Raw genomic sequence first — 22,340 nt, 5'->3', positions numbered from 1 at the left:
AGGACCTCCTACTTCTTTCTAGAATTTTCCAGTGTTTTCTGGAAAGACAGGCTGGAGGGAAGGTGGAGCACCTGGGGTATTCTAGGGATCCCTGATCAATCCCCACCTTGGATTGGCAGGGGGCAGGCCTCCTTAAATACCCAGGATCAGCCCAGTCGGGGAGGAGTTGATCGGGTGGAAGAATGGAGATAGAGTGTTAGGCTGTGGGGGCCTTTGAGGGAGCTCCCCAGTCTGGGGGGAGTGACCTTGGGCCTGGGCTCGGGTGTGGACGGGACCCTCTTACAACCAACAGAAGTGTCCTGGACAGGAGGCACAGGAGGATCAAGAGAGGACAGCGAGAGAACACTCCCGGGCATGTCTCCAGAAGTTCCACAGAGGCAGCCAGGTGGGCTGGTAAGTGAGCACACCGTTGGGAGGACTGGAAGGCAGGCCTGAGAGGACTGATATGGAGCAGTCTGGGATGGGTGCAGAGCCAGTCTGGAGGATGGTGGTGTCATGGGCAGTGGAGCGAGGCAGCTGCAGCCAAGAGGGCTAGCAGTGCCTGAAGAGGTGGTACTGGGAGCAGTAGCCACAGGGACATCTAGCACTGGGACTTTTATATTTGCTACACTATAGGAGCCCGCGGTCCCTGCCTCTCAAGGTCTGGCTGAGCCAATATCAGGCCTATAGTGCTAGCTAGTCTGGAGAAGGAAGGAGAGGAAGTGATGTGCAGGGGGAGTAAGGAGTGATACTCTGAAAAAAAGAAAACGATGTGCAGGAGTGATGTATATACAGGATGTATATAAAGTCCCGATTGTTGAAGTTTTGATTCCACGGCATCTCATAAGTCCCCATCCCTATCCAAGTTCAATCTCCCTCAATAAAACATAAAAAAGCAAAGCGCAAGGACTGCTTTCATGTCTCTGGATGAATGACAAGTGTGTACCTGACTGTGGCAGGGTGACAGATGAACCACAATACTCCTAGGGGGGTACCGCCACACGTAGAAACCATACCCCTCTGTTCCTGTGGTGTTTGCTGCCATCTGAGTATTGTCATATTCTGTGTGTTGTTTGATCCTGTCTTTGTTCTCAGTGTTTTTCCTCTGGCTGTGCAGTTATATTCCCTTTGGTTTCTGTCCATGGATCCCTTCACTTCCTGTTACTGTGTGTGTCGTTCTCTACATTTTTTCTTGTTGTTGTTTGCCTGCAGTCCTTTCCAGCTTGCTGAGTCTCTCTCTCTCTCTCTCTGCTCTGTTGTTCAGCAATGCATCCCCCTCTCTCCTGCGCTTTATGATTGCTCCCTGCGTCCTCTCCCCCGGCATCCCTTCCTAGCTAGCTGCACTAGGTTTCATTGGTTGCTAGTCTCCTGTGCGTACCCCATGTCCTATTTGGTTGTACTGTGCTCATATGGGTGTGTTAGAGAGCTGCAACCTGGGGGCTGAATTGCAGCGCAACATCCACACCTTCATTGGCTCTGGTGAAGACTAGGTGGCTTCTTAGATCCTGTGACTCTGGCACACCTCTGTTTGTGTGCGGTCACACTGCTCCCACATATGTGAGGACCAGTACCCGGGTACACCTGTTTAGTTGTTCCATTGGCCTGCTAGATCTTGAGTTTACAGTCCCAGGTGGTTTTACCCTCTGATCGTGACAATAAATATGTTCACATATTATGGAGAGGCTAATGTAATTTACTGTTATTTTCTAGAAAAGGTACAAGAGGAAATCCAGACAAATATCAAACAAGGTCAGATGCCTACAGTCGATGATCGCAGGAATATGCCTTATACTGAAGCAGTAGTACATGAAATTCAGAGGTTTGCTAATATCGTTCCTTTGAATGTGCCACACACAACTCCAAATGATGTGTATTTCCGAGGTTACTGCATCCCAAAGGTGAGATCAGAAAACTCCTCCTCATTTGTCAGTAGAATCACACACCAAATTAACAGATTTAAACTAAAAAACGAATTCTAAGAATGTAGGTCTCCTACTTTGTCACTGTAAAGTTCAAGGTAATTTCCACTCACAAATTCCATTTAAGTTTTACATGGTTGGTAGTAGTTAAATCACATGCTAACTTAGCAGTTCCAGTGGTGAAATATCACTACCAGAAATCCCAGTACTGTTCAAATGCCACAACCATTATGAAGCCAAATGCCCATGTTCTGTTGCCCTAATAAATTATTCATAATGCATGTAGCCCCCTGCCATAAGCAGGAATGTTTCTAAAGTTAGTGCTGCATGGCTTTGTCAGCCAATGGGAATTATAGCCTGTGTATTGTTCAGCTTTCCCTAAGTTCAGCCTGGCTGTCAGTTCTCCCCTCTGTCAGCAGGTGGCACGGTCATTTCTGGTATTAGTGTGAAATCATACAGTGGCTCTGGATTATGAATATTCATATCTTTTCCCAGCCCACCACTAGTAATTTCCTTTGCCAGTAATGCATTATGGGAAAGGGTATAATTATTTGGGGCTGGCTGATGCAAGCTTTCCAGGCTCTGGCCTGGAAAAGGTGCATGTGATGGAACTGCTTCTTCAAGCTTGCCTGCCTAAGGAGGCCTGGATGTGCTTAGGTCTGTGAATGTTCCTTGGATACAGGACTGAGCCCCAGAGGAAGATTCTGCAGAAGGTGCCTGCAGGGCTTTTGCATTGGAACCCCGTCAGTAGGAGCTGGTTGACTCTCCTGGAGAAAGGGATGTTTTTGCTATTGGTGATGTCTGCTAAAGAATTCCAACAAAGAAGTGTCTGTCTCGACTTAAAGGTCCCTTCCCTCTGCAGTGATGTGTGACAAACTGGAGTTCTGCTTTAATCTGGAGCATCTGAACCCTTAAAGTGGAAGTTCAAGCAAAAACTAACTCATTCTTAACCTGATCTCTGCCACATTCTAAACCTAATATATCTAGCCCTGTAAAGCAAAAATCGCTGTACTTACCTATTCTACAGCGGATCCGGTCCAGTCTCCAGCAGCAGCTTCTGTGTGAAGGAGAGGACCGACAACAGTTGGGAAATGACGTCTCCCATAGAGTTACTATGGGGCTTCTGTTGTGGGCTGCCTCTCCTGCACACGCCTACACACTGAAACTGCCGCTGATGCTGGGACCAGAGCGGCTGCAGAATATTATTATTATTATACAGTATTTATATAGCGACAACAGTTTGCACAGCGCTTTACAACATTGGGCCAGAAAGTACAGTTACAATACAATTCAAAACAGAAGGAATCAGAGGGCCCTGCTCGTTAGAGCTTACAGTCTAAGAGGGAAGGTAAAGTGTTACAACAGGTAATAACTTTGAGGGATGAGATGATGAAGAAATTGAAAGTACAGTTGTTAGGTGGAGGCAGGATAGGCTTCTGTGAAGGAAAACGTTTTCAGGGATCTCCTAAAAGTGTATAGGGTTGGAGATAGCCGGAGAGTTTGGGGTAGGGCATTTTTAAGGATGAGAGAGGCTCAGGAGAAGTCCTGGAGGCGAGTATGGGAGGAGGTGACGCGGGAGCTAAAGAGCATAAAGTCTTGGGAGGAACGAAGAGGACGATTCGGTTGGTATTTTGAGACTAGTTTAGTGATGTAGTTGGGACTGACTTGTGGATGGCTTTGTAAATTATTGTTGGTATTTTGAGTTTAATTCATTGGGTTAGTGCCAGCCAATGGATATATTGGCAGTGAGGGGTAGCAGACACTGTGCGATTTGTAAGGTGGATGAGTCTGGCAGCAGCATTCATTATGGACTGAAGGGGGGATAGCCTATTTAAAGGTAAGCCAATGAGGAGAGAGTTGCAGTAGTCAATGCGAGAGATAACCAGGGAGTGAATCGGGAGCTTTGTTGTTTCATTGGCTAGGAAGGGACATATTTTGGAGATGTTGCGTAGGTTGAGGGGGCAAGCTTTGGAAAGTGATTGGGTGTGGGGCTAAAAGGAGAGTTCAGAGTCCAACATAACACCTAGCACCCTGGCATGTGGGGAAGGCTGGATGGTTGTGCTATTGCTCTTGATAGAGAAGTCAGGGGAAGAAGCACGTGGGGGAGGAAATATTATGAGCTCGGTTTTTGACAAGGAGTTTGAGGAAGTGGTGTGACATTCAGGCTGATATATCTGTTAGTAAGTTAGTGATGTGTGAGGAGACTGTTGGAGTGAGCTGAGGGGTGGAGAGATAGATTTGGGTGTTGTCAGCATTGAAATGATATTGAAAGCCATGGGAGGCTATCAGCTGAGGTATAGATTTAAAATAGAAGAGGTCCAAGAACAGAACCTTGGGGGACCCCGACAGACAAGTAGAATTTCAGGTGACACTGAAGGTGCGGTAGGATAGATAGGATGAGAGCTAGCGAAAAAAGTTTTTTGAGAAGGAGGGGGTGGTCAACCGTATCAAAGGCAGCCAAAAGGTCCAGAAGTAAGAGTACAGATTAGTGTCCATTGCTTTTTGCTGTTAGTAAGTAATTTGTGAGTTTTAAAAAAGCAGTTTCTGTGCAGTGTTGAGGGCAAAATCCAGACTGAAGGGGCTCAAGAAGGTTATTCTTAATGAGGTGGTCACATAGTTGCTTGTAGACCAGGCATTCAAGCAGTTTAGAGGAAAAAGGGAGCAAGGAGATAGGGCATAGATTGTTAAGATTGGTAGGGTCCAAAGACGGCTTTTAAAGTATGGGGGTGACTATTTGAGAGGGAACAGGGTCCAGGGGGACAGGTGGTTAGGTGGGTGTTAGAAATTAGTTTTGCAACCTCATCAGGGTTGAAAAAGGGGAGTGTTGATTGTACCTGTTGACAGGGAGTGTAAGGTGGGGAGATACCTGTAGAGTGGAGCTTTCATTACAAATTGAATCAATCTTATTTTTTAGGTGATTAGCAATCTCCTGGGAAGTAAGTGAGTTGGTGGGTAGAGGCAGTGGAGGATGAAGTAAAGAGTTAAAGGTAGAGAAGAGTTGACGGGGGCTGGATGAGAAGGTGTTATTGAAAGTGATAAAATAGGTCTGCTTGGCAGTATGGAGGCAAGAATTGTACTTTTGGAGGGCAGATTTATATCGGTTGAAGTCTTTGAGAGAATTAGTTCTATGCCATAGACGCTCAAGAGCACGGCTATGTTTTTTGAGACTTTTGGTGTCGTCTGTTTGCCAGGGTTGTAGGGGTCAAGGCCTGATTCTGTGTGTAGTGAGGGGGGGGCAAGCTCGTCCAGGGTGGAGGACAGGGATCTATTGTAGACAGAAGTGGCTAGATTGGAGCAGGACAGGGGTGAGATTTTGTCATAGAGGCAGGCCCGGATTTACTCCCTTTGCCTCCCCAAGGCCGGGTCTTTCAATGCCGCCCCCCCCCCCCCCACACACACACACACACACACATACACACACACCACGTCCTTTATCGATGGCTTCTACAATAGATCAATTAAAAACATATCTCCACACATGAGAACACTGAAAATAACTGGCTTTAATTGTACAGACTAAAAATACTTCAGAGTAAACGCGTAAGGATTTTTTGCAGGCAATTTTTCAAGGCAATGGCTGGTGTTAGTGCTTCAATCATCCCCGGCACCATGGTTGTTATGGTGTCAGGATGATTGAAACACATTACTTCTATCATTACATTGTAATATAAACTGAAATAGTTCAACTCACCATAATGCAGAATCACTGGGAGCCCTGAGCGTGTCACTTGCCACCATCTCTTGTCACTTGCCACTATGCCTGCCACCAGATGGGGATGTCACTTGCCACCATGCCTGCCACCAGATGGGGATGTCACTTGCCACGCTGCCTGCCACCAGATGGGGATGTCACTTGCCACGCTGCCTGCCACCAGATGGTGATGTCACTTGCCACGCTGCCTGCCACCAGATGGGGATGTCACTTGCCAGGCTGCCTGCCACCAGATGGGGATGTCACTTGCCACGCTGCCTGCCACCAGATGGGGATGTCACTTGCCACCATGCCTGCCACCAGATGGGGATGTCACTTGCCACCATGCCTGCCACCAGATGGGGATGTCACCTTCCACGCTGCCTGCCACCAGATGGGGATGTCACTTGCTACGCTGCCTGCCACCAGATGGGGATGTAACTTGCCACCTGATGGGGATGTCACTTGCCACGCTGCCTGCCACCAGATGGGGATGTCACTTGCCACGCTGCCTGCCACCAGAAGGGGATGTCACTTGCCACGCTGCCTGCCACCAGATGGGGATGTCACTTGCCACCAGATGGGGATGTCACTTGCCACCAGATGGGGATGTCCCTTGCCACCATGCATGCCACCAGATGGGGATGTCACTTGCCACCAGATGGGGATGTCCCTTGCCACCATGCCTGCCACCAGATGGGGATGTCACTTGCCACCAGATGGGGATGTCCCTTGCCACCATGCCTGCCACCAGATGGGGATGTCACTTGCCACCATGCCTGCCACCAGATGGGGATGTCACTTGCCACCAGATGGGGATGTCCCTTGCCACCAGATGGGGATGTCCCTTGCCACCATGCCTGCCACCAGATGGGGATGTCACTTGCCACCATGCCTACCACCAGATGGGGATGTCACTTGCCACCAGATGGGGATGTCCCTTGCCACCAGATGGGGATGTCACTTGCCACCAGATGGGGATGTCCCTTACCACCAGATGGGGATGTCACTTGCCACCAGATGGGGATGTCCCTTGTCAATGTTGCCATGCTGCCTGCCATCAGAAGGAGGAGGTCGGAACAGCGGTGCGGGCAATGAGAGATGTCATCTCTCTCCCCGCCGCCGCACCGCTGACACTACTAGCTACTCTCAATTTTTTTTAAAATGTTGCCGGGCGGCGCAATCACGCTACTGCGCATGCGCCACCCGGCCGAGCGCTTACGAACTTTCCCGAGCCCGGCCGGCTTCGGAACGGCGCATGCGCAGTTGCGTGGTTGGCTCGCGGCCATCTTTTCTATGGGCACTGGTGCCCATAATAGACTTTAATGGGCAGCACGAAAGGGGGGGCGGCCGTGAAGTCACTGCAGGAGTGGCGCCGCCCCTACACCACTGCCGCCCCGAGGCCTGGCCTCGGTGGCCTTGTGGCTAATCCGGCCCTGCATAGAGGTGGTCAGTAGCAGAATAGAGAAGAGAAGGGTTGAAGTGGCAAAGGTTTCTACAGGTGATTGTTAGGCGATTGAAGTGAAAGGTGGTGGAAGACAGGGAGAGAGTGAAACTAATAGGGTGGTGATCTGAGAGAAGAAAGGAATTGTTGGAGAGGTTGCATGGAGTGCATAGGTAGGAGAATACAAGGTCAATGGTGTTGCCATCAGAGTGAGTAGAAGCCTGTACGTGCCCATTGCTTCAGCTCACTTGAGGAGGTTAGACTAAAAAGTTTAGAAGTAGCAGGTGTGTTCGTATTAACAGGGAAGTCCTCGAGAAGGTGGAAGGTGCTCTGTGGGGATAGGAGGACTCCCACTCCACCTCCCTTGCATCCACTAGATCTAGGGAGTGAATCCAGAAAATAGGTAAGTATAGCAATTTTTGCTTTACTGGGTTAGATAGATTAGATTTAGAATGTGGCAGAGAGCAGGTTTAGAGTTAGTTAGTTTTTGCCTGATCTTCCACTTTAACCCTCTTTCCTATAGACTGTGAATAATTTCCCTTTTTGTTTCACCTAAAAGTGACTGGTGCCTATCTGTTTACTTATTGAATAAGTAATCTACCCCAAGGTACTGTAAATGTCAGCCCACCCTGTGTCGAAAGGGTACCACCATGCTTCTGAGGGATAGGGGTGCTACATGTAAAATTAACAAACAACTGGGTAATACAGTTACGATGGAGTGACACATCTATTATTGTTGAATAAACTAGAATAAACTGCTGCAAGACATTTCCGACAACAAAACCGTGGATTTTTTTTCCGAAGGATGTTGGCTCAAAGTTCAATCCTTTATTCCAAACATGAAATAGCCAACAAGTCATAAAAGCAATCAATAATATCAAGCAGAATCAGTTACCGAGCACTTGGGCTGTGATGGAAGATTAAACATGCTCCTCGATGAAGAATCCGGTATTGGGATGGAAAGATGACAGCCTCCAGCCAATAATCCAGTCATCTATGTGGACTAGGCGCGTCAGCAGTCACTGGAAGGAAGTCAGAAGGGAGCCACAGAGAGTCGGCATGGACCGCAAGCATTGAGGGTTGCCGTGATGTCAAGTCTCTTCAGTGAAAGTATTGAAGCCTTATCTACATGACAGCGAGTCAAGTAGCATTTTTAAAAGGAGAGGCAAGCCTACATATTACAGGGGGTCCCCTAGTTACAAACATCCGACTTACAAACGACTCCTACTTACAAACGGAGGGAGACAACAGGAAGTGAGAGGAAATCTACCCCATAGGAAGGGAAATTCTATGAGTTATGGGGAAAAGGTACCTCCACTGATGCTTTATCACCAAGGCTTGTTTCCACAACAACCAAACATTTTCAAAATCCAATTGTCATTGGGACAGAAAGTGAGGTGAAATTTTCTGAACAGGGGCACAGACAGCAAAACAAATGTTACAGGGGTGTTAACCCTTCCCTATGTTATCCAAAAAGCTTAAAAATAGTTTTTTTGGCTGGAGCTACACTTAAAAAATGTACCTGTTCCGACTTACAAACAGATTCAACTTAAGAACAAACCTACAGTTCATACCTTGTTTGTAACCCGGGGACCCCCTGTACTCTCATTTTTTTTTAAACATTGTTTTATTTAGAGCCATCTTGTACAGACTCTACTCACCATCAATATAATTATTACTATGAAACCAGCCTAAACTATGCAGAAAAAAAAACTGTTCTCATACTTTTGGCTCTACTTTTGTAGTTATGCAATTAACAATTAACTTCTTCAAACCCTGATTCTTATTAAAGCAGAACTCGAAGTAAAAAATGTATAGCCAATTCAAACATAGAATAAAAAAAAAATGTTTCAATCCGGAGCTGCCCCTACAGTATTTCTTTTCTGCTATTAGATGTACTTAGTTTTCTGGCTGGATTGACTGACAGCCAACATCATTCAACTCACTTCCTCTGGCCCTAGCCTGTGACTGGAAAGTGAAGGAGAAGCAGCAAAATGATTGGTCATCAGTCATGCCCTCAAGTAATGCCAATCTGTGCCCATCAGTGCTGCCTTTCAGTACCTAGTGATGCCTGTCAGTGCCCACCGGTGCCGCCCATCAATGCCATCTATCAGTGCCCATCAGTGCCCCCTATCAGTGCACATCAGTGCTGCATATTAGTGCCTCCTCATCAGTGCCCATCAGTGCCCTCTATAAGTGTTGCATATTATTGCCGCCTATAAGTGCCCATCAGTGCAGCCTCATCAGTGCACATCAGTGAAGGAGAAAAATTACTTATTTACAAAAAGTAAACTAAGAAAAACGTTTTTTTCAAAATGTTCGTTCTTTTTTAATTTGTTTAGCAAAAAACCCAGTGGTGATTAAATACCACCAAAAGAAAGCTCTATCTGTCTCAAAAAATGATAAAACATTTGTTTGGGTACAGCATTGCATGACTGCGTAATGGTCTTTCAAAGTGCAACAGTGCTGAAAACTGGAATTTCGCTGGGCAGGAAGGGGGTGAAAGTGCCCTGTATTGAAGTGGTTAAATTCAGGTACTTACACAACTTGCATTCTAAAAATACATTTAAGTATCTATTAGTAAATATAGAACTGTATTCACTTGCATATTTTATGTCTGCCTAGAGTTCAGCTTTAAGTATTGTACAATGTGTTTCTCCTTGTAGGGTACAGATGTCATTCCTTTCCTCACATCTGTTTTGCATGACAAGACTCAGTGGGAAACTCCTCATCAGTTTAACCCAAAACACTTTTTGGATGCTAATGGAAAATTTGTAAAACGAGATGCATTTATGCCCTTTTCTGCAGGTAGGTCACTATAATTATTATTACTACATCTAATTTAAAGCAATAATAAACTATTCCTATGTTATTACACGGAAAGACCTCAACCTCAAACTATTTCTGAACTGTATGAGGGCAGTGCATTGTTCACCTTTTTTCAAGCTCTTTATGTGGACAGCAAACACAGGTGTGGTGTGGGTGCATAACTTGAAATGGAGGACGGGTGCAAACTCTGTGTCAGCCTAGGAAATATTTATTTGAAACACGGACTTTACCCCTCAATTTAATTTCAGAGTTCATGCCTGCCCTTCTTGGCTGCATACACAGCTTAGAGGGTATAATCAGTGTACTGATAAGGTTCAGATCAGGCTGTGCAAACCGCACATACTTTGGCCATTTATTTTGACAGCACATAATCCAAACATGAATGACCTTAACTGGACTATATATGCCTAGCATCTAACCACCATCCACTGGTAGCATTATAGTGATGACATCATCTTCCATGGAAAGTGGGTATTATACATGTTATCTCTGAGCACTGGTAGTATTCCAATCAGCCAGTTTATCCTAATATTCAGAGCATTCTAAATGTAGTATTTGAATTTCAGTCGTACTGATTTGTATAAATCAAAAAATAATATAGGACTAATACTCATATCGGTAGGGTTGCAGGACGCCTAGTTTGGAAGGGGTCAAACAACTGGATAGTCAGACCTGCAGAGAATATTTCTGTCCCCACACAGGTATACTGTATGTTGCTATCAATGCTTGTCAGGGTCGTTTTTTAGATAATCCTGTGCTGGAAAAGCGGTTGGATCCCAATGAAGGGATTGTTTGAGGAAACAAGCCCAAAAAATGGTCATTGATTGCAGAGGCACCTGTATGGAAGAGCATACTTGAGAGAATCTTGTACATCAAGTACTGGTCTTCATGGAATGTATGTGTAGCAAGACCCCGAAGGAGCTGCTTTTATTGGTTCAGTCCATTGCTCTGTCTCTCAACCCCAAAGAACTGTCCCAGCCCCTCTGGCACACCTAGCAAGATGGTTAATAGAATAACCTGATAATAATACACAACACAGTTCTGTTCTTCAATGTTTACTTGGAGCAGAATAAAGTTTAGATTAACATTAGTCAGCCAAGGCCTGTGTAAGTAGCCAGGACTTGGTTGAAACAGTTTTTAAAAAAACAGTCAGTAACGCTATGCAACAGATAAAGGGGTCAATAACAATGTACACAGATTAAATAGGCTCCCCCAAGCACGCTATTGATGTATGTAAAATGCTAAGAAGTGATTTAAACACCTGTGGCGTGTCCCCTTTAAGAGCCTCAGTAATGTTCTATGAGCAAAGCTTTGCAATTATTCTCTTCACCGGCATGTAGGAGCTCTGTGGATAAAGGTCTCTCAATATAACAGAGTGATGAGCAGGAGTGTAAGTAGCTGGTGCTGTAATGTAGCACTCCTCTATGTGATCCAGATAATAGGTGTCTGTACACAGCATTCAGGTGTGGTATCTTATAGAATGCAATAAGGTTCCTGGGCAAAGCCCTCTCACCAATCCTATACGCAATCAGCTGTCCTCCACAGAGCGAGCGATAGATCGCCTCTCCTGGCTGTAGATGTGTTGTGATGGCATCCTGTCTCTGAGCTGTTGAAATGGCCTCTCCCGTGAACATTCCCCGCGGCTGCAGAGCATGCAGTTTCTGTTCCTCTGGGCTGCAGACTATGTGCCCCTTGGTAGGCCGCGATCCCCCTCACACACAGCAACAGAGGGTTTGCTGTCCTGATGGGATCCAGGAACAAGGCTTTTTGGCCTAGTCCCTCCCTGTCTTTTATAGTCTCTCCCACAATCCTCCTGACTCTGAGCAGTGCAGTCTGGGATTTGCAGTCCTATCCCCTTACACAGTCAATCAGGCTGCCCTGTGTTTAGACTTCATATTCCACACTTCCCTGCTGCTGTTTCCTGGTGATTGGCTTTCAGTCTCTTCCAATAGGGAGGCTACAGAGCAAGCAGTTCTGTGTGTCTCTGTGTGTGTGAGAAGAGAGGAAGGGGGGTGAAAAAGCCCACGCAGTGCTAGCAGGCAGCTCTCTCCCTCATGGATTCAATCAGCCTGGAGAGGTACCTGCTTCACATGTATACACCAGCAACATGTTTTGTGGTACTAACAACAGCCACCTTCAGAAAGGTGTGGATAAACAGTTTAGGGTTAAAGATTGATGACCCATTCTGTAGCTTTCAGTGTGTTTTTGCACACCTGCTAGGTATCTAGTAGCAGTCCAAGTCACACTTTGATTGTTGGAGTACATGTACCATGGGATCGGGATTACCTCTACACACCATTCCATTAATAATTTAGTTCTAGTTTTGTTTTCCAGTCTGCAAAACAGTGCTAAGTATATATTTTGTCACACTGAGTTGACTTTGTTCCCCCAGGAAGAAGAGTTTGTGTTGGAGAAAGTTTAGCCAAAATGGAACTTTTCCTGTTTTTTACTGGCCTTCTGCAAACGTTCACTTTCTTCCCACCTCCAGGAGTCTCCAGAGAGGATATCAGTCTCAAGCCTGGCACTGGATTAATTTTACTCCCTTTGCCACACTTAGTATGTGCAAAACTCAACTACTAGTCGAGATCTACAAGTAACAAGAAGAGGTCTTCAATCCTCCCAAAGAATGGATGAATGTTTTCCCTAAAGCAAACATGTACTCATTTCAGTGTTTCTTTTTGGATAAACATGTAGATCATCTTGGCGTGAACAATATTGTTGAAATTTGTTAATGTTTTAAAAGCCTTGTTTTATGTGTAATTTGTAATTAAGGTCCCTTTCACATGGGCGGACCAATCGGGTCTGCCTGTCAGTTTTTCAGGTGGACCTTATCAGTCCCTCCATTATCCTCTATGTAGTGACAGATGTAAATGGATATGTTGTCTGTTTACGCCCACCGACATCCAATCTGATCCACTAAATCACGTTCCCCATCCTTCTGGCGGATCGGATGGCAGCCGAATGTAAACGGACAGGCAGCCTGTTTACATCCAACCATATATAGAGGAGATAAAGTGTTGAGTATAGCCTCACACATTATACAGTGGTATATCGTATAAGAGTACCATCATTCAGATTGACATATAAACAAAAGGGGAGGTGGAAATGTGGGGGCAGCTGCCGAGGCTGGCCAATACACATAAACACCAGAAGGATTAAATGGACTTTCTCAGTACTGATACAATAACAAGATTGATCTGATAAAATACAAATTTTTATTTTATAACAAAATACAAAAAATGTTTTAAAATGGATATGTGACAAAATATACACCAGACATAACTAACTGACAACGGGTACCCCCGTAGAGTTTCTGTTAGGGTGGAGTATAGAAAATTCCTCAAAAATTCCTCTACCGGTTTCCCGGTATAAACCGCTTCTTCAGGAGGATAGAAGGTCTAAAAGGAAATAATGCATTAAAAACGTACATACAGAAAAAATATACAATAATTGCAAGGCATAATAAGTGTTACAATCAATGTTCATACAAAAAAGTCTGCTCACCCGGATGAACTGAAAACCAGCTAGCAACAGGATCCCAAAGTATCCCCCCACAGTGGACAAGGGGGATTGTAGATGACCATCTCTAATGGGGGTAATAATGATCAAAATCAAAATTGATCCTAGGTATATGAATGCTAAAGATAATAGGGTCCAATGGTGAAAGAACCAGAGTGGTATGCCAGGTGTGTAGGAAAAGGACAGAGGAAGGAGGATGGGGAGGGGAAGGGAGGGGGAGGGGGGAAGTGGAAGGAGAAAAGGGGAAGAAGAAAAGAAGAAGGACAGAAAAAAAGGGGGGGGGGAAGGAGGGGGAGGAAAGTGAGAAGGAGAAGAATGAAGGGGGGGGGAGGGTGAAAGATGAAAAAGGGGCACAGTACAAGGAGGAGAAGGAAAGAGGATGAAAGGGGGAGGGGTGTGGGAAAAGGGGGGGGAGAAGGAAGGGAGAAAGAAGGAAGGGGGGAGGGGGGGGAAAGAACCAAGGAACAATAGGAGTGGAGAGCAGACTAGGGGGGTGTGACGTGGCAGGGTGGGGGGGAGGTTAGGGGGGAAAGAAAAGGGGGGGAGCGGAAAGAGGGGAGGGGGGGAGAAGCGGAGGGCAGAAGCAAGGGGGGGGGGGAATGGGGAGAATCAAGGAAGTTGGGGAGAAATCCATATGAGTAGGAACATTGCACCACACCAAATGATTAATATTCAGTAAGAAGCTTACCATACTAAGGATATACTGATGTAAAAATTGCTAGGGCTGAATATGCTAGGGACTTGAATCGGTAGAATGCATATGCCGTTATGGGTGGCTGGCAGAGTTGCAGGAGCCACTGGAGTGTTGTGGACACAGGTGGCTGATCAGTGTATATGTCCCATGAGGGAAGAACTTAAATGTAGGAAAAGACAACGGATGTGACACGGGTGTCAGGACGGTCCAATGGTAGGTAGGGGAAGGGAAAGGCAGGGAGGGGGGAAAGGGATGCGACATAAAGGGGGGACCGAGGGACACGGGGGGGAGAGAAGGTAACAACTCCCACCTGTTCACAAAAATGAAGCTTACCTTTAAAGTTTTACGCCCATATAACAGCCCCGCATGGACAGTCACTGCTGCTCATTTTGGCGGTCCGTGGGACCGCTATTTGAGCTCCCCAACCCTGCAGACTTTGATGCACGCCGTTATGGGCAGCGTCTGACGTCACAGGGTCAGTTTACCTGCACTGCGCAGGTGCACGGATGCCGTGCTACTGCGCAAGTGCGTCCTGACTGTCCTGTCCTGATCTGAGGTCTAAAAGACCCTAGATCCCTCCTTTGCACTTAAAAGTATTTAATGCCAAAATCGGCTTTTTGGAATACTAGGGCTTTTTTAAAATCGACACCATTGGCAGCGGAGTAAACCGGACGTGGCTTCATCCCGGTACAACCACTTTCTCGAAACGACATACAGGATTTCGCGTGAAGTGGTTAATGGATCAAAATAATATTAATTTGATCCTGAAAGAAAATTACTATGAAATTTTTTTAATTGTTTACAAAAGATAGAAAAAAATTAATCAACCCAAAGAAATGAAAACTTTACATAAAATACTCTATAGAGAAAATGTATGTAATGTACTCAATAACAACTTAAAGTACATAAACCATACAGTAGACATCGGGTTCACATTATAGTATGTCTCCTAAAAGCTCATATTCTTTTAGCTGTCAGTTTGTAAAAAAATTTGGTGAAACCTATGTATGTGTAACGTACAGTAGTGATGGTCATCTCTATCTCGCGGCTGAAGTGCACACTACTTAGTTCAATGTTATCCCGCTAGAGCGCACACATGAGAAACCCCCAGATACCTGTAAGGGTGGCCCCAAGGTTTTGACTGCCTAGGGGTCTCCACAGAGTTTAATCTGGCATTTAATGTTATAAAAGGTCTTGTGTCAGGATTTCTCTTTAAAGTGTTACTAAACCCACAACAGTAAAATCAATCTGTATATGATGCAGTAAAGCAGGGATATGCAATTAGCGGACCTCCAGCTGTTGCAACACTACAAGTCCCATCTTGCCTCTGCCTCTGGGTGTTATGCTTGTGGCTGTCAGAGTCTTGCTATGCCTCATGGGACTTGTAGTTCTGCAAAAGCTGGAGGTCCGCTAATTGCATATCCCTGCAGTAAAGCATTCTTGTTATACTCACTGTGGAACCTAAGGGGTTAATCCTCCACATTGTGTAAAAAGGCTGTTTGATTCTGTCTTCTCTGATCCTCCCCTTCTTCCAATGACTTCAGAACATGTCCGGATAAGACAGAGCCTTTGGAGTCAGGCTGCACATGGTCAGTTTGGCGTGTATTGCAAGAGGGTGCAAGTGATCAGCACAGGGCCAATCAGCACTGTCCAGACAGAGGGTCAGGGGCCCTGGATCCTGATAGGACAGCTCAGTGCAGTATGAAAACTCCTCCTACAAGCGTTACCAGGAAGTAATGGAAGTCACAAGGCTGCTATATACTGCTGATTAGAAAAGGTATTTAGCAGTCTATATATACTAAAATAAATGCATTCCATGTTCTGTGTACTGTGGGAGACCAGATGCCCTGTACACACGATCGGACATTGATCGGACATTCCGACGACAAAATCCGTCTGATTTTTTCTGACGGATTTTGGGCCAAACTTGTCTTGCATACACACAGTTGCACAAAGTTGTCGGAAAATCTGATTGTTCTGAACGCTGTGACGTAAAACATGTACGTCGGGACTATAAACGGGGCAGTAGCCAACAGCTTTCATCTCTTAATTTATTCTGAGCATGCGAGGCACTTTGTGTGTCGGATTTGTGTACACACGGTCGGAATTTAAACGATCGGATTTTGTTGTCGGAAAATTTTATATCCTGCTCTCAAGCTTTGTGTGTTGGAAATTCCAACGGAAAAAGTCCAATGGAGCCCACATACGATCGGAATTTACGACAATACAATCCGATCGCACTTTTTCCGTCTTAAAATCCAACCGTGTGTACAGAGCATAAGACATAACTTGCATGTGCATGAGAATTAATTCATATTAAACGAATCTCCATAGTTATTGCATTGACAAAGATATAGAAGAGCAAGCCTTTAAAATGTGATAGTCTTACCAAAACTACTTCCAAATGATTCTAAAGGCAAAAAGTTTTTTTTTTTTCTTAAAATGGCTATACTTACCTGCTCTGTGCAATGATGTTGCACAGAGCACAGAATAGTGTCTCATATCAAAGGGAGAAATATTGTCCAAAGGAACAGATAAAGGCTAGTAAAGGGCCACATTTGGCCCTCGGGTCACAGTTTGGAAACCCCTGCTTAAGAGCAATCAAAAATCAGCTTATTAATTTTGTATTTAATATCTCTAGTTGGACAGTGCTTAGAAAGTTACAAAAGTTGCAAAATGCAGATGTTACAAAGTAAGGTCCCTTTCACACAAGCAGACTCATTTGGTCTGCCCGTGTGAAGTGCCATCCATTGCCCTCTATAGAGTGGTGGGTGTCCATAGACACCCACCAACATCTGATCCTGTCTGCTAAAAACAGCTGGATGGGGATGTCTTCCCCATCTGCCTTGTGGATCAGATCAGATGGCAGTCGGGTGTAGACGGACAGATGGTCCATTTACATCTGACCGCCTATAGAAGAAAGCTGGCTGTGTCTGTGTTCGCTCCACATAAGTGGAGCAGACACAGACATGCCATCCACCTGCTCAGCAGGAATCAGCAGCTAGATTCCCCAACTGAGCAGGTGGAGTCCGTCCCATGTGAAAGGGTCCTTAGATACACTTAAGGCTAGGTTCACAGTGCTATAATACAGTTTTGATCTGATTTTTAATGCGCTTATGTAGTGCAACTTGGATGCAACTTTCATGTGGTTTGCATATTTTTTAGGGGACAAAATCATGCTGGAATTGCACCAAAGTAGTACAGGGACCTCTTCGAAAATTGAGTTGCATTGATGTGAATGGGCACCACTGAAAACAAAGTGATTTCCATGGTCATGTGATTCTGTACGACTCAAGTCATATCTGAAATCACACTAGTGTGAACTGATACTGATACTTACTGGTATAGAAAAAATTGTAGGTCGGCAGTTAGCTGCAAGGTTGTGCCACATCCTAAATTAAATATACCAACAAAAAAAGGAAATTCCCCTAGTGGTGGACTTTAAAGGCACATGTAAAAAAGCGTAGAAAAAATATGTATAATATAGACAATAATTTATTGATTTGAAAACATAATAAAAACATCAAGCAAAAATATAACAAAAATTGTAAGGAATGGGAATCATGTACTTATACACAGAATACACCAATATTCTTGCTCTGACGCGTTTCGGAGTTACTTAGCCTCCTTCCTCGGGGGTAGATATAGGTTTACAGAAAATTATTGGCACTGTGTAGGCTGACTTGGCATTCCAGAACAGTTAAAAACAAAGGCACTGACATTGTCTGTCTATCCAGCGTATTCCTGATTACGGTAGATGGGAGTTCATTATCATGTTCTCAGTGCTGTTACTTCATGCGTAACAGTAAAGAATTTTTTAAATATGAATGAAGATAGGTGGTATTTTCTTCAAAAAATTAAGAAAAACCCCAAAAAAGGGGGCATAGAGAGGTTTGAAAACCTGGAGCTCCACTGAGGCCGAGGGCGGATCCTGATAGTGGCTCAGTAGATGGTTCAAGGGGGTACGTAATAGATAACTGATATTGGCTCAATGGATATGTCTTGGATAGTTTTCAACACCAGGAGGCTGGATGTCTGCTCAGGCCGGAATCATCCTGCAAACTGTAGCGGAAAAATCATGCTGGAATTGCACCAAAGTAGTACAGGGACCTCTTCCAAAATTGCACCATGCTGAGTTGCATAGATGTGAATGGGCACCACTGAAAACAAAGTGATTTCCATGGTCATGTGATTCTGTACGACTCAAGTCATATCTGAAATCACACTAGTGTGAACTGATACTGATACTGATACTTACCGGTATAGAAAAATGGAACTCACAGATTACAACCCTCAGATACGACACAGATTTCACTGCGGATTTCAACTTTATAGTGGTGAGATCAAAGTGAAGTCACCATCCACCAGATTATCCAATGGCATGGAATACAATGCATCTTATTCCAATTAGCACAGGGAGGAGTTTTGATAAACTTATTTTCCCTGGGTGTGTCTATGAACCCAGGGTGTTGTGGGAAAAGGAAATAGAGATCTGCCCCTGAGCATGGTGAGTAAATGGGCACTCTGATACAATACTTGTCACAAGCAGGATGTAGCCATCCATTTTTTAGTGGGAGATGTTGTGGCTGATAAGCAGGAACTCTCCTAATTGACAAATCAGGGAGACACTTGGTAAGAGTAGGGCATGTTTGTTGGCTTCTCTGAAAAATACTAGTATTTTGCTTAGAAAATTTGTCATGGGATTGTACACTCTATTAACATCCGTTATAGCATAATACCATACCTAAATAATAAAGTAAACACACAACAAAGATTATGGGAAAGGCCCCTTTATTGGGTCTAAATACATTTTAACCTTTATCACCAAACAAAATCATTAAGACCCCTTTCACACTGGGGAGCTTTGCAGACGCTACAGCGCTAAAAATAGCGCCTGCAAAGCGCCCTGAAACAGTCGCTACAGTCTCTCCAATGTGAAAGCCCCGAGGGCTTTCACACTGGAGCGGTGAGCTGGCAGGACGCTGAAAAAAGTCCTGCTAGCAGCATCTTTGGAGCGGTAAAGGAGCGGTGTATACACTGCTCCTGCCCATTGAAATCAATGGGGCAGCGTGACTATGCTGCTGGCATAGCGCTGCTGCAGTGGTGCTTTGCGGGCGGTTTTAACCCTTTTTTGGCCACTAGCAGGGGTTAAAACTGCCCCACTAGTGGCCGAATAGCGCCACTAAAATGTCGGTAAAGCAGCGCTATATATATCGCACGCTTTACCGCCGACACCGCTCCCGCCCCAGTGTGAAAGGGGCCTAAGGCATCATGCACATGGGCACAACAAAAATACAAAAACTGTGCTTTTAACACAGTTCTATGTTAGCTTATGTAGCCATGCACATTAGGTATTTAGATTAGTATTTTAACCACTTCAATACCAGGCACTTTCACCCCCCTTTCTGACCAGGCCAATTTTCAATGACAATTACTCGATCATGCAACACTGTACCCAAATTACATTTTTATCATTTTTTTTTACTGATGAGGTTGCACTGATGGGTATTGATAACCTGCACTGATAAATAGGGCACTGATGATCAAAGCCCTGATAACATTGCTGGTTATTGGCTCTCCTTTCCTCACACAGATACAGTGTGGGAGGAAAGAACTGCCGATAACCAGCAAGTCTGTTTACATGTGATCAGCTTTGATTGGACACAGCTGATCACATGGTAAAGGGGCGCTGTGATTGGCCCTTTATCCTGGTCTGTAATCAGCTATGTTCCAGGGGCTCTCAGGAGGCGAGGTTCTGGGAGGACATCCATGGAAGCCCTCCCAGTGCTATAGCTGTCTTTCGGCAATAGCACAGTTGACAAGAGCACCAAGAGGCATAAAAAACGTCCCAAAGCTGCCTTCAGAGAGGAGCTTATGAGCATAATTTATGTGTAAATGCACCTAAATGCATATACTGTAAAGGGCGCCTTAACACTGCTCCAGTGCAGTTTCCCTACAGAGCAGGTGCACTACATTGTAGCAGCACTTTCCCATAGACTTTGATTAGATCAGGTGTTTTTGGTGCATTTTTCTGAAAGCAAACCAAAACTCCTGCATACTGCATCTTTGGTGTGCTTTCAGAAAATTCACCAAAAACAACTGATCTAAATAGAAGTCTAAGGGAAACCGGCATAACCCGCACAAAAACCGTGGGTACACTGGCCAGTAGAATGAGTTTACGGCCAACGCAATATGCCCGTAAACATGCATAAACATGCATAATTATGCACCAAAATTAGCATTTTTTGCCCTTGGCTTGAGGCCTAACAGACTAACATGTTTAGTCTTCAAGACTCAAGCAACAGTATCTTACACCAACCACATGGGATTGTACACCCTATTAACAACCATCATACCATAACAACATAATAAAGTAACCACATGACAGGGATTGTGAGAAGATTTAGTCCGCAGCCCCTTTATTGGGTTTATATCAATTTTGATTATAAAATAAACTTTAACCTTTAAAAACAAACAGATCCACTGTTAACCATTAACAGACCAACATGCTTAGTCAGTAAGACTCAAGCAATAATATCTTATACCAACCATATAACAGTTTACTAACCGCTGATGGGTAACATTACGCCATAAAGATGGATCACAGCAAGGGAAAAAGAAGGGAAGGGAAGGGTGGGAGCAGGTCAAAATATCCAAAGGAAATGCTGTAGGTAATTCAAAAGTCAGTCCACAGATCAGTGACTTAAGATCAGCCCAGCAGCTGAGGTTAATCTTCCTAGCAACAGCAGGCAGCTTGCTATCTGAAACATAAAACAGAAAAAAAAACAAACCAAAGGGTCATGTACTTAACAGACACCTTAGTTTAAAATATAATTATAGTTTAAAATATAATTATTTTAAATAACAAATGGGTGATAGGGGTTACAATCCCATGGGGTCACTTTTTTCTTTTGTGGTCCTAACATGGGATTGTACACCCCGTTAACACCCATCATACAATAACAACATAATATCACACTACAGTGAAAATCCAGGCCTTCTTCTTGGCGCTATGGAGCTAATACATTTTAAAATGATATAGAACATTCAATTATCACAGTGATTCAATATACCACAGCGATTCAAAGTGTCAGCTTCCGCTTAAAATAAAAAAATGCAAAAAAACAATCCGTACAATATAAAAAATGTCCACAGGTACTTCAGGCAGTACCTCTGATTACTAAAGCAGTACTACCATCATTACTTATTATGACCAGCTTTCATATGCTAATAACACGTGAGAAAGATAAATGACAGATGGTCCAGAGAGATACAGATGGTGATCCTAATGTGATATTGAAGATGTGCACCTCACATCAGAATCCTCAAACCGTGTGTCACACTCCCCTTAGGAGTTCTCACTCACCAGAAAGCTGAACAAATCAAGCCTTGATATGTTAACTACGACTGTCATCCACGTCATGGAGGGTGTCAGCGCTGTACTGGATCTCCCATGGATACTCGGATAGAAAAAAGCTCAGGATAGCGTAATTCTCTTTTCTTATCCTTTATTACTCTCAAATGACAGGTTCCATAAAATCTGACAATAAGATGGTTCTTAAGTCGTCGGCATTTAGAAGGGTGTTCTTCACAGCACAGGAAAGACACAAGACTCTCAAATGTTTAGGAAGACAGCATCTTCTGGTTGTCTTTTCCTGGCCGTGGAACGCAAACATCACTTCCCGCTGCCGTAAGGTCACGCTGTGACGCGTTTTGTCATCACGACTTCCTCTGAGGGTGTCATACCATAACAACATACTTAAATATAAAGTACACAACAAGGATTGTGGAAATGTTTATTGGGTTTAAATTAATTTTAATTTTGAAATAAAACTTTAACCTTTAATACCAAACAGAACTGCTGATAACCATTACCAGGCCAAAATGCTTAGCCACCAAGACTCAAGCAGCAATATCTTACACAAACCAAATAACAGTTTACCAACCACTGTCTAGCCACAAAGTTGGCAACATTACCCAAAAGCCAGGTTATCAACCTGGCCTTACCCCCACCACTGTCATCTAAAAAGTCATTCTTTACAAACAATCATTACAAATATCCTTAAAATCTGAGAAAATTTACCAAAACATTGCCAACTTCTGAAAAGAGGGACACCTTTTAGCACAGAGTATGTAAAAGAACACATCCAGTGGCATATCATCCATGTGTGCAATGTGTGATGTGCACATGGGCCCTGAGGGGGATGGGGCTTACTGAGCTCTTAAACATTGCACCCATGAATGAATATTGTTATTTCAATGGCA

The 22,340-nt window shown here is 44.4% G+C and overlaps 1 protein-coding gene across 3 annotated transcripts in view; it reads left to right on the top strand.

The window, feature by feature from the left end:
- LOC141148935 (cytochrome P450 2K4-like) overlaps positions 1 to 12,575 on the top strand; it is a 136,255-nt gene extending 123,680 nt beyond the window's left edge. For all 3 annotated transcript variants that reach the window (XM_073636831.1, XM_073636832.1, XM_073636830.1), the window contains 3 exons: positions 1,690 to 1,877; positions 9,700 to 9,841; positions 12,255 to 12,575. In XM_073636831.1, coding sequence (XP_073492932.1) covers positions 1,690 to 1,877; positions 9,700 to 9,841; positions 12,255 to 12,442 — 518 coding nt within the window. In that variant the 3' untranslated portion in view covers positions 12,443 to 12,575. The remainder of the gene's footprint in view (positions 1 to 1,689; positions 1,878 to 9,699; positions 9,842 to 12,254) is intronic.
- The last annotated feature ends 9,765 nt before the right edge of the window (positions 12,576 to 22,340 follow it).

This window comes from Aquarana catesbeiana, linkage group LG06, assembly GCF_042186555.1.
Source record: "Aquarana catesbeiana isolate 2022-GZ linkage group LG06, ASM4218655v1, whole genome shotgun sequence".
Classification (NCBI taxonomy): domain Eukaryota; kingdom Metazoa; phylum Chordata; class Amphibia; order Anura; family Ranidae; genus Aquarana; species Aquarana catesbeiana.
The sequence above is the reverse complement of the archived record's forward strand: the minus strand, read 5'-3'. Positions and strand labels throughout refer to the sequence as shown.